Source organism: Hypomesus nipponensis, chromosome 9, assembly GCF_054491055.1.
Source record: "Hypomesus nipponensis isolate SF chromosome 9, ASM5449105v1, whole genome shotgun sequence".
Taxonomy (NCBI): domain Eukaryota; kingdom Metazoa; phylum Chordata; class Actinopteri; order Osmeriformes; family Osmeridae; genus Hypomesus; species Hypomesus nipponensis.
Genome location: NC_140369.1, coordinates 196,602 through 212,589, shown reverse-complemented (window position 1 = coordinate 212,589; position 15,988 = coordinate 196,602). Strand labels below are relative to the sequence as shown.

The window sequence follows — 15,988 nt, the reverse complement described above, 5'->3', positions numbered from 1 at the left end:
TTATGATCAATTTCTAAAAAATACCAGCTTCTATCCCTCACTACATATGGCTGAGTCACAGGACTCTAGTCTCCGGGTCGAAACGCAGGCGGAAGTCAGAGGAGTTTAGATGGCTGAGTGGTTAGAGAATCGGGTTACTAATCAGAAGGTTGCCGGTTTGATTCCCGGCTGTGCAAAAACGACGTTGTGTCCATGGGCAAGGCACTTCACCCTACTTGCCTCGGGGGAATGTCCCAGTAAATACTGTAAGTCACTCTGGATAAGAGCGTCTGCTAAATGACTCAATTTAAATGTAGGAAGTGCAAGTCGATCTTTCGACAATATTTTGTTGATAATTATTTTGTGTCGGTAATTGGGCCAATCACAGCAGCTCCTCTCGTTCCCATTCAAAGCAGCAGCATGCTTGTTAGGGGTTAATCTGGTAACGGACGCAGAAAGTCCAGACCGGCCCAGAGAGAAGCATTTCTGTCAGGTGGAAACTGACAATGATACACAGAGTACAGTGGTCGTAAGTTAAATTAACCACCAAATAACCAACCTATCTAGAAGAGCGGTGAGTGCTACATACCGGAAGATACCGCACGTTGTCTGTGCTGGTGTGTCAGGACTTGTACTGACACGGTGAGCACTAGTATTGTCACGGTGAGCACTAGCGTTGTCACGGTGAGCACTAGTATTGTCACGGTGAGCACTAGCGTTGTCACGGTGAGCACTAGTGTTGTCATGGTGAGCACTAGCGTTTTCACGGTGAGCACTAGGATTGTCACGGTGAGCACTAGTGTTGTCACGGTGAGCACTAGCGTTGTCACGGGGAGCACTAGAGTTGTCACGGGGAGCACTAGCGTTGTCACGGTGAGCCTGAGATTGCGCTGAACTGAACTGAACTGTGCGTCTGCATCAGCCCACAGTGACACTTCCTACTTAGCAACGATTGGACGGGAGAGAGGTACCTGTATGACTGGCCACGGTCATATGACTTCCTCCTCGTCACGGGGGAGGTGTCAGACCCCCGGGACTGCCTGGGACTGTCAGGAGAACACACACACACATTAAGGCAAGAGCATAAACCACAGAACAAGACCACCAAGGACCATTAAATCCTGGGGTAGAGATTTGGTTTCCCTCTTCTATCAAAGCAGTAGAAGGCTATATAGCTAAATGTTACAGTAGCATTAGCTATAAACACACCAAGACAACACCGCAACTCTAACAAAGGGACTATGAATTAATGCTAGCGTTAGCATGAGCCAAACAGTCCAGGATCTGCAGACTCACAAGGTGTGCCCCCTGACCGGCAGGCTGACTGTGCGGGACACCCTGTCCCTGTAGAGAGGGTCCAGCACAGAGAGGCTCAGCCCCCCCAGGCCCCCCTCCTGGATGTCGGTGAGGGAGGCCAGCGACTTGGTGATGGCCTTGGTGGATGGGTCCATCACGGGGCACAGGTACTCTGCCGATACAGCCTTCATTTGGGCCGAGAGACGGGGCTCCACCTGGGGGAGAGAAAGAGAGATAGGGAGGGAAAGGGAGAGACAGAGAGAGAGTCAACATTAGCCTGGTTCTGCCTTCCTCAGTACTTCCGCTCAATTTTAATTTTGCTTCAGGACTAGGTGTGGGATTTTTTTGCAGTTTTTGCAAACCACATTTTTGGTGGTCCAATCAGTAGTTCAGTAATGGCAGCGGAAAAAGATGCGAGCGAAGCCGTTCGGTCCGTTGTGGCAACGCTGACAAATATCCAAAAGTTAAAGCCGGAGCAAGAACAATCTTTGCTGAGTTTTGTTGGTGGCCATGATGCTGTGGCCCTCCTCCTCACAGGGTTCAGGAAAGGTTTGATTTTCCAGCTTGCATCTTTAGTGGTGAAGAAGTTTGCTACGGCGAACGCTAGTGATTAGTTATGGCAGATCCAATAGTTTTAAACTTCAACAGAGTACCCGCCTTCAAGGAAGTTAACGCTTGTCAATGGACTGATCCCAGACCCTCTGTACAAATTAAATGTACGAGAGTCTGGTTAGGACCAGTCTAAGTCAACAAAGGAAGGTTGACTGAATTTGAGGACAGTTAATTGTTGGCAGACACCACACCCTGCTGGCAGCAGGGGGAACTACAGAGGTGTAACCTCTGCTGAACCAGGAGAGAAACAGTGTAAGTAAAGAGAGAATCAAAACCAGAATTTGGTTTATTCACCATGTATGTTACACAAACACAGAATTTACTGTGGCAGGAAGGTGCAGACAATAAACATATACGGATCTTAAATTAAGTAAAAAAGTACAATAGTTGAAATAATTCTAAGAACTGAACAACAAAAAATAAAACAACAATAAAATATAAAATATATATAAGAATAAGAATTTAAAAGAGCAGCATGAATGGGCAAAAAAGCGGCTTGTGCATAGTGGGAGTCCTTGGCCTCGTTGAAGAGGCCAGTAGCAGATGGAAAGAAATGGTTCTTATGGCGTGAGGTTTTGGTCCTGATGGACTGCTGCCTTCTGCCAGAGGGGAGTAGCTGGAACAGGGAGTGATCAGGGTGGGATGAGTCGGCCACAATCTTCCTCGCTCGCCTCAGGGTCCTAGAGGTGTGCAGGTCCTGGAGGGTAGGAAGATTGCAGCCGATCACCCTCTCAGGAGTGCGGATGATACGCTGCAGCCTGCTCTTGTCCTTGGCAGTGGCAGCAGCGTACCAGGTGGTGATGGAGGAGGTGAGGATGGACTCATGGCTGTGTAAAAGTGCACCATCATTGTCCTTGGCAGGTTGAATTTCTTCTACTGCCGTAGGAAGTAGGTCCTCTGTTGTGCTTTCTTGGTGAGGAGCTGATGTTCAGTTCCCACTTGAGGTCCTGGGAGAGGATGGTGCCCAGGAAGCGGAAGGACTCAACAGTGTTGACTGGGGAGTCGCACAGGGTGATGGGGGTGAGTGGGGCTGTTTTCTTCCTGAAGTCCACAACCATCTCCACTGTCTTAAGAGCATTGAGCTCTAAGTTGTTCTGGCTACACCAGATCACCAGGTTGCCAGCTTCCCACCAGTAGTCAGACTCATCCCCACCAGAGATGAGCCCAATGAGGGTGGTGTCATCCGCAAACTTCAGAGGTTTGACGGACGGATGACTGGAGGTGCAGCTGTTGGTGTACAGGGAGAAGAGCAGAGGGGAAAGGAGCTGCCCTGAGGAGATCAGGTCCTGTCTGACAGGAAGTCTGTGATCCACCTGCAGGTGGAGTCAGGCACATTCAGGTGTGAGAGCTTGTCCTGAAGCAGGGTGGGGATGATGGTGTTGAAGGCAGAGCTGAAGTCCACAAACAGAATCCTGGCGTAGGATGCTGGGAAGTCCAGGTGCTGTAGGGTGTTAACTGCGTTGTCCACAGACCTGTTGGCTCTGTAGGCAAACTGCACAGGGTCCCGGAAAGGGTCTGTGATGGCTTTGAGGTGTGCCAGCACCAGGCGCTCAAAAGACTTCTTTACCACAGAGGTCAGGGCGATGGGTCTGTAGTCATTAAGTCCTGTTGGCCTTGGCTTTTTGGGCACAGGGATGATGGTGGAGGACTTGAGACAGGCTGGCACATGGCATGTCTCCAGGGAGGTGTTGAAGATGGTGGTGAACACCGGAGACAGCTGGTCAGCGCAGTGCTTGAGGGTGGCTGGAGAGACAGAGTCTGGCCCAGCTGCTTTGCAGGGGGGGGCTGCCTCTTGAAAAGTCTGTTAACTTCCCCCTCCTGAATGGAGAGAGTCGTCACTGTAGAGGGGGGGGAGGCCTCATGGATGAGACGGGGTAGTTCAGGACAGTCCAATTGTCTTTCAAATCTGCAGTAGAACTTGTTCAGGTCGTTGGCCAGGCGGGAGTTGTTGGTGGAGTGGGGGGCTCTGGGCTTGTAGTTGGTAATCTGCCTGAGCCCTCTCCAGACAGAAGCAGACTCGTTAGCAGAGAACTGATGCTTCAGTCTCTCTGAGTACAGTTATTTAGCCTCCCTCAACGCCTTGCTAAACCTGTTCTTGAATCTGTCTCTATCCCCACTCCTAAATGCTTCCTCTTTCTCCAACCTCAACTTTCTGAGCTCTGCTGAGAACCAGGGTTTGTCGTTGTTGAAGTTCACCCTGGTGTGTGTTGGTATACAGCAGTCCTCACAGAAGCTGATGTATGATGTCACAGCCTCAGTGAGTTCATCCAGACTATTGGTAGCAGTTGTGAACATATCCCAGTCAGTACAGTCCACACATTATGCACATTATGTCATGAAGTAAGCTAATACTCTCTCCTAATAAAGGAGCAAACATAAGATGAGGGTGTTCTGTACCTTGAGCTTGAAGTCATCATGACTGGTAGACTCCTTCATGTAGGAGACACTGGAGGGAAAGAAAGAATGAACAGGAGAAAGAGAGAGTGATGAACATGGTGATGCTGTAAGCATACCGGAGCCGTTCAGTGGGCTGCAGAGAGAGTTCATCTCACCTGCCCTCCGAGGCCTGGCTGAACTCTGACGGCTCCTCGTCGGTGCTGGTGTAACCGTTCTCTGTGGACCACACCACACACATCACAGATATTAAACCCTGCATACTGACCCCTTACTGATGTGTATAAGAATGTGTGTGTGCATGTGTATACACACCCTGCTGTACGTTGTGTATGAGTGCGTGCAGCTCTGGGATACACTCAGCTTTCTCTCGCAGCGCGTCCAGGATCATGTGGTTGTGGGCTGAACCAATCACGTCCGTCTGTTTGAGCTGGCCCTCCAGCAGGCGGATCTGAGCCTCCTTCTGGGCCACCTGCAGTCCCTGCTCTCACCAGCAGGGGAGACACACACCAGTCAGTCCCTGCCTTCACCAGCAGGGGGAGATACACACCAGTCAAACACAACTCATCCATTAGAGTGGTCGCTGGCTGTGCTTCTTTATCCTTACCGGAAGGAGAATTACTTCAGGAAAAGCACTAGTGACTAGCCCAACACAGCTTAACTTACGCCTTTCCACAACTCTCACAATAACTACGCCTTTCCACAACTCTCACAACAACTATGCCTTTCCACAACTCTCACAAGATATAAGGTTTCTGACTTGGTTACTATGGTGTCGCTTTCTGTCGCTGTGGACCTCATGGGTCGTCTATCCACTGGAGGAAAACGTTTATGATTCTTTCCATTAAATATTCATCTATTAATACATGTTATCTATTGGAGGTCATCACTTTCTCTTCAGGAATTATAGACCTCATTTGATCATGCCTAGCACCCAGATAATTATTAAAAGTGATGAGTCAACCAAAAAGCAACATTTTATTTAATTTTTCCTAGCCAGAGTTGAATAAAACTAGTGTAAAACACACTTAGTTGTTCATTGTTTCCAGAAATGTTCAACTGATGTAACTGTCGTATAAAAGCGGTGAACAGCTCAGGGGGTGCGATATCACCAACTCAAATCAAATGTACAAACAATTAATTGTAATTTTTTCCTTCCTATTCAAACTCTTTCTCTAATCCAGTTCCAAGAATGTTCAGGCAAACGGCAAACCAATGAATCAGTTTCTCACCTGTCTATGCAAGCCTTGAGGAAGTGCTCCAGAAGGGTTATGGTTAGGTTTATGGTTAAGTGTTCCTCACCCTGTCTATGGAAGCCTTGAGAAAGTGCTCCAGAAGGTGGCGTGCCTCGGCCAGGGAACAGGAACTAATGACCACAGACGTGTCCACCGAGTCCAGCTCATCCTGCAGGAAACACCCAGGCTTCAGTAGGCCACAAACGACCACATGAGACTGTAAAGTATATGTGTGTGTATATGTGTGTTTCCTATATTGTATGTATATATGTGTATATCTGTGTGTGTATATATATATATATACATATGTTTGCCTGTGTGTGAGTGTGTGTTTGTGTGTGCGCGCATACATGCTCATCCCTACCTTGGACTCCTCTATCTGGACAATGGTGGCCTGGCAGTCTGACAGACTGTCGTTGATGTAGTCCACGTTGGCATTGAGGACCTCAATCTCGTCGTTGGCTTCCTGGAGGAGGCGCTCCTCTCCCTCGGCCTTGAGGACCTCCCGCCGGCACAGCAGGGAGTCCTGCTGCAGAGACAGCTCCTCTCGCTTCTGGCTCAGCAAAACACCGGAGGTGAAAAAGACAGTATAAGGTCAGTATCAGCTGGTCAGGAAAGAACGACAAAAGAGGAATAAAGGTCCAACACATGTTCAGGGGGTATTCCAGAAAATGGGTTCAACAAACTGTGAACCTAACCTTAGCTCTGAGTTGATTTAGCCTAAAATGGGAAACTCCGACTTTTCGGTTCCAGAAAAGCTGATTTGAATGTGTTAAATCAACTCAGAGTACATCCACACTGAGTCGCGTATGAGAACTATTGAAAGCCAACATCAATGGAGCTCCGAAACTAGGATTCACCATGGCACCTGGTGACACTAAATGTTTTCTTACTTCACCACACTTCAGATAGAAGTGTTAATACGTGTTTATGGTAAATCGGAGCACATATTCTGGAAAAAAACAATACGTACGGCTGTAGCCACGTTTGGCATGGGAGACAATTGCTGGCCGAGTCAATGCATACATTCGAATGCAGTAGCCTGTCCATACACATTGAACATGAACATTTAACCACACTGTCCGTTAATATTACAGGTGGAAAAGTGGTGGAATTAATAAAATAGCATGTTCAATGTTATATTAAATATAAAAACATATTCCAAACAGGTAAGGTATAATTTGCTTAGGCTTATGAGTTTGTGATTGTAGTCTATACGTCACCTTGGTTTTAATCATATTCCGCATGATACAAAGTAAATGTCAGGTGGTGCCTATTTCAACTTGTAGTAGCAGTAACCCTCAACAGAATGCTTTTCATCACAGGATGATGAGGATGATTAAGATGATGAAGAGACGTTTACTGCTGTTAACTCACTGTAGCATTGCTAGTCATATGTTGATAAGGGTCAAGATTGTGGTGTGATTGGTTGTTCTTGGGTATAAAATAAATTGTGAATCATTGTGGATTCTTGATCTCCTGAGACCTTCTCCTCAGCTCTGGCTTGTCCTACTCCTCCTTCACCTCTTGCTTTCTATCTCTGGTTTACAATAATCATGGTATAGTAGGTAAGAGTTACCTTCATTTGTAATTGAGGGTGTAATTGAGGGAATCAGGGTTAACCAACTCAGGGCTTTCACTAAACCCGCTACCTGGAATACCCCCCTGGTGGTGCCACTACCACATTAATAATAAAACAGTAACACAATAATACAAAGATGAAGAAAAAATGAAGAGTACAGAGAGACAGAGTACAACTGGTATATAATAAAGCTGTCCATGTCAAGGTTAGGGGGAGGGGGGAAGGGGGTACCTTAATAAGACGGTCCATATCGGCCGCCACGTTTGCGACTGTCATGCGCTGCATCACAATGTCCAGAACCCGGCGCTCCAGCTTCTGCCACTTTAGACGAGCTGCCTTGGAGAAGCTGCTGCCAGCAGAAAGCACTGGCTTCCTCTGAGGGGCCTTCTTCCTGCTGGGGGGGAGACAGAGAGGGTGGGGGGGAGACAGAGAGAGGGGGGAGACAGAGAGAGGGGGGGAGACAGAGAGAGGGGGGAGACAGAGAGGGGGGAGACAGAGAGAGGGGGGAGACAGAGAGAGGGGGGGAGACAGAGAGAGGGGGGAGACAGAGAGAGGAGGGGAGACAGAGAGAGGGGGGAGACAGAGAGAGGGGGGAGACAGAGAGAGGGGGGAGACAGAGAGAGGGGGGAGACAGAGAGAGGGGGGAGACAGAGAGAGGGGGGAGACAGAGAGAGGGGGGAGACAGAGAGAGGGTGGGAGACAGAGAGAGGGGGGAGACAGAGAGAGGGGGGAGACAGAGAGGGTGGGGGGGAGACAGAGAGAGGGGGGAGACAGAGAGGGTGGGGGGGAGACAGAGAGAGGGGGGGAGACAGAGAGAGGGGGGAGACAAAGAGGGTGGGGGGGAGACAGAGAGAGGGGGGGAGACAGAGAGAGGGGTGGAGACAGAGAGAGGGGGGAGACAGAGAGGGTGGGGGGGAGACAGAGAGAGGGGGGAGACAGAGAGGGTGGGGGGGAGACAGAGAGAGGGGGGAGACAGAGAGGGTGGGGGGGAGACAGAGAGAGGGGGGAGACAGAGAGGGTGGGGGGGAGACAGAGAGAGGGGGGAGACAGAGAGAGGGGGGAGACAGAGAGAGGGGGGGAGACAGAGAGGGTGGGGGGGAGACAGAGAGAGGGGGGAGACAGAGAGAGGAGGGGAGACAGAGAGGGTGGGGGGGAGACAGAGAGGGTGGGGGGGAGACAGAGAGGGTGGGGGAGACAGAGAGAGGGGGGAGACAGAGAGAGGGGGGAGACAGAGAGAGGGGGGGAGACAGAGAGAGGAGGGGAGACAGAAAGGGTGGGGGGGAGACAGAGAGAGGGGGGAGACAGAGAGAGGGGGGAGACAGAGAGGGTGGGGGGGAGACAGAGAGAGGGGGGAAACAGAGAGAGGGGGGAGACAGAGAGAGGGGGGAGACAGAGAGAGGAGGGGAGACAGAGAGGGTGGGGGGGAGACAGAGAGAGGGGGGGAGACAGAGAGGGTGGGGGGGAGACAGAGAGAGGGGGGAGACAGAGAGAGGGGGAGACAGAGAGGGTGGGGGGGAGACAGAGAGAGGGGGGAGACAGAGAGAGGGGGGAGACAGAGAGAGGGGGGAGACAGAGAGAGGAGGGGAGACAGAAAGGGTGGGGGGGAGACAGAGAGAGGGGGGAGACAGAGAGAGGGGGGAGACAGAGAGGGTGGGGGGGAGACAGAGAGAGGGGGGAGACAGAGAGAGGGGGAGACAGAGAGAGGGGGGAGACAGAGAGAGGAGGGGAGACAGAGAGGGTGGGGGGGAGACAGAGAGAGGGGGGAGACAGAGAGGGTGGGGGGGAGACAGAGAGAGGGGGGAGACAGAGAGAGGGGGGAGACAGAGAGGGTGGGGGGAGACAGAGAGAGGGGGGAGACAGAGAGAGGGGGGAGACAGAGAGAGGGGGGAGACAGAGAGAGGAGGGGAGACAGAGAGGGTGGGGGGGAGACAGAGAGAGGGGGAGACAGAGAAGGTGGGGGGGAGACAGAGAGAGGGGGGAGACAGAGAGGGTGGGGGGGAGACAGAGAGAGGGGGGGAGACAGAGAGGGGGGGAGACAGAGAGGGTGGGGGGGAGACAGAGAGAGGGGGGGAGACAGAGAGAGGAGGGGAGACAGAGAGGGTGGGGGGGAGACAGAGAGAGGGGGGAGACAGAGAGAGGGGGGAGACAGAGAGAGGGGGGAGACAGAGAGAGGAGGGGAGACAGAGAGGGTGGGGGGGAGACAGAGAGAGGGGGGAGACAGAGAGGGTGGGGGGGAGACAGAGAGAGGGGGGGAGACAGAGAGAGGGGGGAGACAGAGAGAGGGGGGAGACAGAGAGGGTGGGGGGGAGACAGAGAGAGGGGGGGAGACAGAGAGGGTGGGGGGGAGACAGAGAGAGGGGGGAGAGAGAGAGGGGGGGAGACAGAGAGGGTGGGGGGGGGACAGAGAGGGTGGGTGGGGAGACAGAGAGGGTGGGGGGGACAGAGAGGGTGGGGGGGAGACAGAGAGAGGGGGGAGACAGAGAGGGTGGGGGGGGAGACAGAGAGTGTGGGGGGGAGACAGAGAGGGTGGGGGGGAGACAGAGAGGGTGGGGGGGGGACAGAGAGAGGGGGGGAGACAGAGAGGGTGGGGGGGAGACAGAGAGAGGGGGGAGACAGAGAGAGGGGGGAGACAGAGAGAGGGGGGAGACAGAGAGTGTGGGGGGGAGACAGAGAGGGTGGGGGGGAGACAGAGAGGGTGGGGGGGGGACAGAGAGGGTGGGGGGGGGGACAGAGAGGGTGGGGGGGGGACAGAGAGGGTGGGGGGAAGACAGAGAGGGTGGGGGGGGGACAGAGAGGGTGGGGGGGGAGACAGAGAGGGTGGGGGGGGACAGAGGGGGTGGGGGGGAGACAGAGAGGGTGGAGGGGAGACAGAGAGGAGGGGAGACAGACAGTGGGGGGAGACCGAGAGGAATGAGAGGAGTGTAAGAAACAGTCCATCAATACAAATGACCTCAAAGCCTCTCCACTCCAGCTGACAACCTTGTCTTCTACTCTGTTTGACTGCTCAGTACAGGCTGGAGCCTCTCCCTAATTCAACTGCAACACTCAATACTGGTATAGCCAAATCTCAACACAGATTCCCAGGACACAAAGCATTAACAGAAATGCAGCTAGGCTTTGACAGATCATGGCTAGAGGCAAAGACAGGAATAAAAACAGGCAGAAACTGTCTGGCTAGACAAACACACTAACACAAATATATATTTTTTAGAGACTTTGAGAATTTAAGATAAATAGCATACTTTTAAAGAATTTGAACAATATCTCCAGGGAGAGCTCAATTACAGTCTATTTAGTTACGAATATACTGAATAATTTATCAAAAAATTATAGATTAGCTTATTTTAGTACAAACTAGTCTGTGTTATTATGATTGTTCATATTACGACTGTGAAATTTGGATCTCATTTTAAGGACTGAGAAAAAATGTGTTCCATGATCATCATCATCCAGCTTGGAGACAATCAGCCCTTCTCATTCTCTAACAAAGTATTTCAGGGTTCTAATGAACCCTTGAACGCTTGAACCCTATGCCCTCAACACCCTTACCTGACTGCACGTGTCCCATTGGTGGTCCCCTCATTGTCATCATGGTAGCCGAACCCATTGGACTTGGTATTCCACTGTCTCACAATGCTGGACACACTGCTGCCCCCAACACCCCTGTTAGTGTCCGTCTCCGATGAGGTGGTGCTGGCCGAGAGGTCTGTGCCGGAGTCCAGCTGCTGTGGACGGCGCCCCACCCTGCCCGCCACCCGGCCCGCCGCCCGCTCCGACATGGGCTTGGCCAGCCGGCGCAGGGCCGTCACCTCCTGGGTCTTCCTGCGCAGGACCAGCTCCTGCTGCCGTTTCTGGGACTCCAGAGAACGGATCTGGTACTGGAGGTCAGGGTCAGGGTCAGGGTTAGAAGGGGACCTGGTACCGGAGGGTTAGAGTGGGGATCTGGTACTGGAGGGTGAGAGAGGGGATCTGGTACCGGAGGTCAGGGTAAGGGTTAGAGAGGGGATCTGGTACTGGAGGTCAGGGTCAGGGTCAGGGTTAGAGAGGGGACCTTGTACCGGAGGTCAGGGTAAGGGTTAGAGAGGGGATCTGGTACTGGAGGGTTAGAGAGGGGATCTGGTTCTGGAGGGTTAGAGAGGGGATCTGGTTCTGGAGGGTTAGAGAGGGGGATCTGGTTCTGGAGGGTTAGAGAGGGGATCTGGTACTGGAGGGTTAGAGAGGGGATCTGGTACTGGAGGGTTAGAGAGGGGATCTGGTACTGGAGGGTTAGGGAGGAGATCTGGTACTGGAGGGTTAGGGAGGGGATCTGGTACTGGAGGGTTAGGGAGGAGATCTGGTACTGGAGGGTTAGGGAGGAGATCTGGTACTGGAGGGTTAGAGAGGGGGATCTGGTACTGGAGGGTTAGAGAGGGGATCTGGTAATGGAGGGTAAAACACCAGAATCATTCAACAGACACACACCTCTTGTCGCCGTTGTTCCTTCTTGAGCTGGGCAATCTCCCTGTTCCTCTTGGCCTCCACCATCCTCCTCCTCTGCTGCTCCTCCTTCATCTGCTTCATCAGCGTCACCTGGGGACAAGAGCCGGTACTGCGTGAGAGGACGACTGCTACGTATTAAGGATGGCAAGATTCCTGTTTGAGGGTGGGCCATGTGTTTTTTAGAAGTCAAAAAGGAACAGCATGAGAGGAAACTGAATCGTATTGCATTAATAGTTGCTTAATTTGTATCTTTAAATGCATTGGACTGTTGGCTATGCATCGTGATGTATTTGCCTCAGCCTCAGTGATGCAGACAAACACCTCTGGAACAGACATAAGAGCTGCCCTCATGCTTCTGGGCATACAAGCGAGAGTGACATAAGAGCTGCCCTCATGCTTCTGGGCATACAAGCGAGAGTGACATAAGAGCTGCCCTCATGCTTCTGGGCATACAAGCGAGAGTGACATAAGAGCTGCCCTCATGCTTCTGGGCATACAAGCGAGAGTGACATAAGAGCTGCCCTCATGCTTCTGGGCATACAAGCGAGAGTGACATAAGAGCTGCCCTCATGCTTCTGGGCATACAAGCGAGAGTGATTGCAACATGTTTCCTGCTCTTGTCTCGCCTTCTCTCTTCACGTCTTTCACCTCTTCCCTTCTCCTAACCTCCCCTCTTCCCTTCTCCTAACCTCCCCCCTTCACTTCTCCCCCTTCCTCACCTTGGCCTTCTTCATATCGTTGACCTCATTCTGCAGCTTCTTCAGCTCCCTTTCGTAGCGCTCCTGGTTCTTCAGCAGGCGTGCATGCTCCTTCTGCGCGGCCTGCAGCTTCAGCAGGTCCCGGTTCATCTCCTTCAGACGCTTCTCGTACTCACACTTGATCCGGCTGGCCTTCTCCTCCGTGTAGTTCTCCATGGACACTGAGCAGGAAAGGGAGAGTATGAGAATTTTCCACAGTTACCGAAAAACAGGGGATGGGAACTGGATTGTTGGATGTTTTATCAAGGTTTTGCTGGAGTTAGTCTTGGGTAGTCAGTTGTGTTTTGGATGTCCGGACTATGCTAAATGCAAGGATGCGTTAGCGTACATAACCATCGCTCCAAGTATTGAAACATTGTTTTTCTGTCACAGTACTTAGAGTTTGTGAAACACACAGCCTCTGTTTGTTGACCATAAGCACACAAGTCAACTCAATGAGCCAACAGTGTCCCAGTGTCTGAGCGTGTTCCCCCATCATCAGTACAGCCTGTGTTAGCGTCCCAGTCAGACCCACTCACTAAGGTGGCTGTGTGTTCATCCTGACCACGTCTAATGCTGAGCTTGTGCAGAACAGGCACATTGACATAGCCCACACATGAACTTGCTTAGGAAACTTGTTATGCCCACTGTCCAGTACACACCCACTCACTCACCTTACCCCGCCGTGCCTACATTTCCCAGAGATCAACTCACAGAATCTGATGTGTTTGCATTAGAAAGTGTAACACTTTAAAGCGATTTCTTCTTTTACATCTTGTTCCTCCTGACCCAATCCACCACTGCTCCTACATTTCCCAGAGTCCCCTGCTCACTGAGGTTCTGCAGCACACGGTCTCTCTCCAGCTGCGTATCTCTGATCTTGTTCTGCAGCAAGACCAGCTTCTCCTCGTACTGCAGCTTCAGCTGCAGCAGCCGACGCTGGCTGTTCTCCAGCTCATCTATCAGCTTCTGCTTGATCTCAATCTCACACGTCAGGTCAGCCAGGTCCACCTGAAAATTGGCTAGGAGGAGGGTGGGGGTGGAGAGGGGAGGGGGATGGGTGTGGAGAGGGGAGAAGGGAGGGGAATCAGGGTGGAGAGGGGGTGAAGAGAGGAGGGGATGGGATGGAGAGATGATGGGGATATGGGTGGGGAGGAGGTGGAGAGAGGAAAGGGGAAACAAGGTTTACATGGAAAATGGCTGTGAGATGTAGTTTGTGATGGCTACATGCACACTCAGCTACAAAATAACTACAATTATTTTTAACTGGTGGTCTTTCTCACAGGCTTTAAGGTGGGGTTATGTGTCATCTGTTTTCAGTCTAATCCTAAAGTTGAGGTTCTTTATTCCTACCTTTGTCGTCTGTGTCAGAGTCTGAGTCAACCAGGCTCTCGTCGCTGTCAAACTCCTCGTCGTCCCTCCCCTCCTCCTCGTCCTCCTCGTCCTCCTCACAGCCACTTTCCTCCTGGAGGGGAGACATCACATCCTACACACGCAAACACACCAGAAAGTACACACACGTACACAATAAATTTTGCTGTTAAAAATCTGTTAATTTTTATAAAGACAGTTCCATTCCTCTTTTCTTCTTTTGTCTTGTTCCTGATAGTAGCTGTTCTGCAGCAGTGACTAATCTCTATGTAGAGGTTGGTAGACTACGCAGAGGTTAGTAGACTATGTAGAGGTTAGTAGACAACGTAGTCTACTAACCTCTACGTAGTCTACCAAACTCTTTGTAGTCTACTAACCTCTACGTAGTCTACCAAACTCTACGTAGTCTACTAACCTCTACGTAGTCTACCAACTTCTACGTAGTCTACCAACCTCTACGTAGTCTACCAACCTCTACGTAGTCTACCAACCTCTACGTAGTCTACTAACCTCTACGTAGTCTACCAACCTCTACGTAGTCTACCAACCTCTACGTAGTCTACTAACGTCTACGTAGTCTACTAACGTCTACGTAGTCTACCAACCTCTACGTAGTCTACTAACCTCTATGTAGTCTACCAACCTCTACGTAGTCTACCAACCTCTACGTAGTCTACCAACCTCTACGTAGTCTACTAACCTCTACGTAGTCTACTAACCTCTACGTAGTCGTCTGAATCATCCTCCCCGTTCCGTCCATCCTCCCCGTTCTCAGTAGAGTTCAGCCTCACTCGTTTCTTCAGTCCTTTCTCCAGCTCAGGACTGCAGGTGAAAGACAGCCAGTTTGAGTTAGTTACTGTTAGGGTTGGTTACTGTTAGTGATGGTTACTGTTACAGCCATCCTGAACCTCATGTTGTGGTTCTGCCCTCCAGACCTTTCAGAGTAAAAGTTCACACTGAAAGGAAACGTTCACTCAAGAGCAGACTTTTATTGGAATCCTGCACATAAAGATTACATCAACTACCATGTAAGCACATACGTGTACCTACACCGTACCTATAGTAAAAACTGTGAAGTTACGTGCTTGAGTACAGAACAGAAACGTGATGGCAGGTTTGACATGGCATCACGGCATGTCTCTCAGGTCTACAATCAGGCTTTTACACCAGTTGAGCGTAGACTGTGTTGGACTGCAGGCACACACAAGGGAGTCACCAGGCCAATCCACTACGAAAAGGAATGGGCATCAAGCCTTCATGACTCTTATCAACTTCAGTATTGATTTGTTAAGCCAGAAGTAAGCTGACATGATGTTTTGGGAGATCTGCCAAGTCCATATGGAGATTGGAGAAGCAGCTCAGCCATTAATAAAGACCTTTCTCCCTTTCCCTCTCTCTTTACACCCCATCTCTCCTGCCCGTAATCTCCCCTCCCTCAACAGCTTGTTAACAATTGTCACCAAAGTCCTGACTATACATCCAAGCGTCAGCCCTCCATAAAGTTTCTTTATTAGAAAACTCACCTCAACGCATCCTCCTTCGTCCCTCCCCTCCCTCCTCCTCACCTCCTCCTCCTCCCCTCCCTCCTCCTCACCTCCTCCTCCTCCTCCCCTCCCTCCCTCCTCCTCCCCTCCCTCCTCACCTCATCCTCCTCTGCCTCCTCTCCTTCTTCTTCAGTCTCTCGATGTCCAGCTTGGCGCGGCGAATCACGTCCGTCATCTCCGCCTCCATGGACCTGCAGGGGGAGGGGCCAGGCGGGTGGCCAGGGGAGGGGCCGTGGGAGGTGGGGAAGGGTGAGCGGGAGGAGAGACGAGATACGCTGCGACGGAGTGACTCGTTCATAGCCTCGCTCTCCAGGAGCTTGGACCTGAGGAGAGGGGGGTTGGAGGGGGAGCGGGAGGGGGAGGAGAGGGGGGAGAAAAGGGAGGGTAAGAGGGGGAAGGTACAGTAACTTTAGTAACGAGTAACTCCAGTAACTAGTCACTCCAGTAATTCCAGTAACAATTCACTCCAGAAACTCTTACCGAAGCTCCTCAATCTCTCGGATGTAGTTTTGAACGAGCGCCCCAATCTCCTCGTTACCCTCACCTGCAGGTCAAAGGTCAGAGAAATTCAGTCATTCAGAGACACATAGCTGCCTCACAAGACCACTTCGTTCTACTTTGAAACTAAACTTGAAGAACCAGGAGCTCAAAGTAACAGCACCTAAAACTTGTTTCTTGTGTTTTCTAGTGTTGGTTGTTTATGTGTCTAGTTTCAGAAATATGTTAATAGGTAATGTAATTAAAGTACTTTTGATTCAT

General features: G+C 51.2%; 1 protein-coding gene across 1 annotated transcript in view; it reads right to left on the bottom strand.

Moving 5' to 3' along the window:
- Positions 1-15,988, bottom strand: part of kif21b (kinesin family member 21B) — a 40,749-nt gene that overhangs the window by 21,042 nt on the left and 3,719 nt on the right. The window contains exons 9-24 of the mRNA XM_084704321.1: positions 15,710-15,773; positions 15,328-15,552; positions 14,405-14,507; positions 13,668-13,779; positions 13,148-13,336; positions 12,297-12,496; positions 11,560-11,667; positions 10,648-10,976; positions 7,330-7,492; positions 5,881-6,069; positions 5,584-5,685; positions 4,597-4,762; positions 4,440-4,500; positions 4,285-4,333; positions 1,276-1,490; positions 951-1,025 (exon numbers count right to left, since the gene is read on the bottom strand). Coding sequence (XP_084560447.1) covers positions 951-1,025; positions 1,276-1,490; positions 4,285-4,333; positions 4,440-4,500; positions 4,597-4,762; positions 5,584-5,685; positions 5,881-6,069; positions 7,330-7,492; positions 10,648-10,976; positions 11,560-11,667; positions 12,297-12,496; positions 13,148-13,336; positions 13,668-13,779; positions 14,405-14,507; positions 15,328-15,552; positions 15,710-15,773 — 2,350 coding nt within the window. The remainder of the gene's footprint in view (positions 1-950; positions 1,026-1,275; positions 1,491-4,284; positions 4,334-4,439; positions 4,501-4,596; positions 4,763-5,583; positions 5,686-5,880; positions 6,070-7,329; positions 7,493-10,647; positions 10,977-11,559; positions 11,668-12,296; positions 12,497-13,147; positions 13,337-13,667; positions 13,780-14,404; positions 14,508-15,327; positions 15,553-15,709; positions 15,774-15,988) is intronic.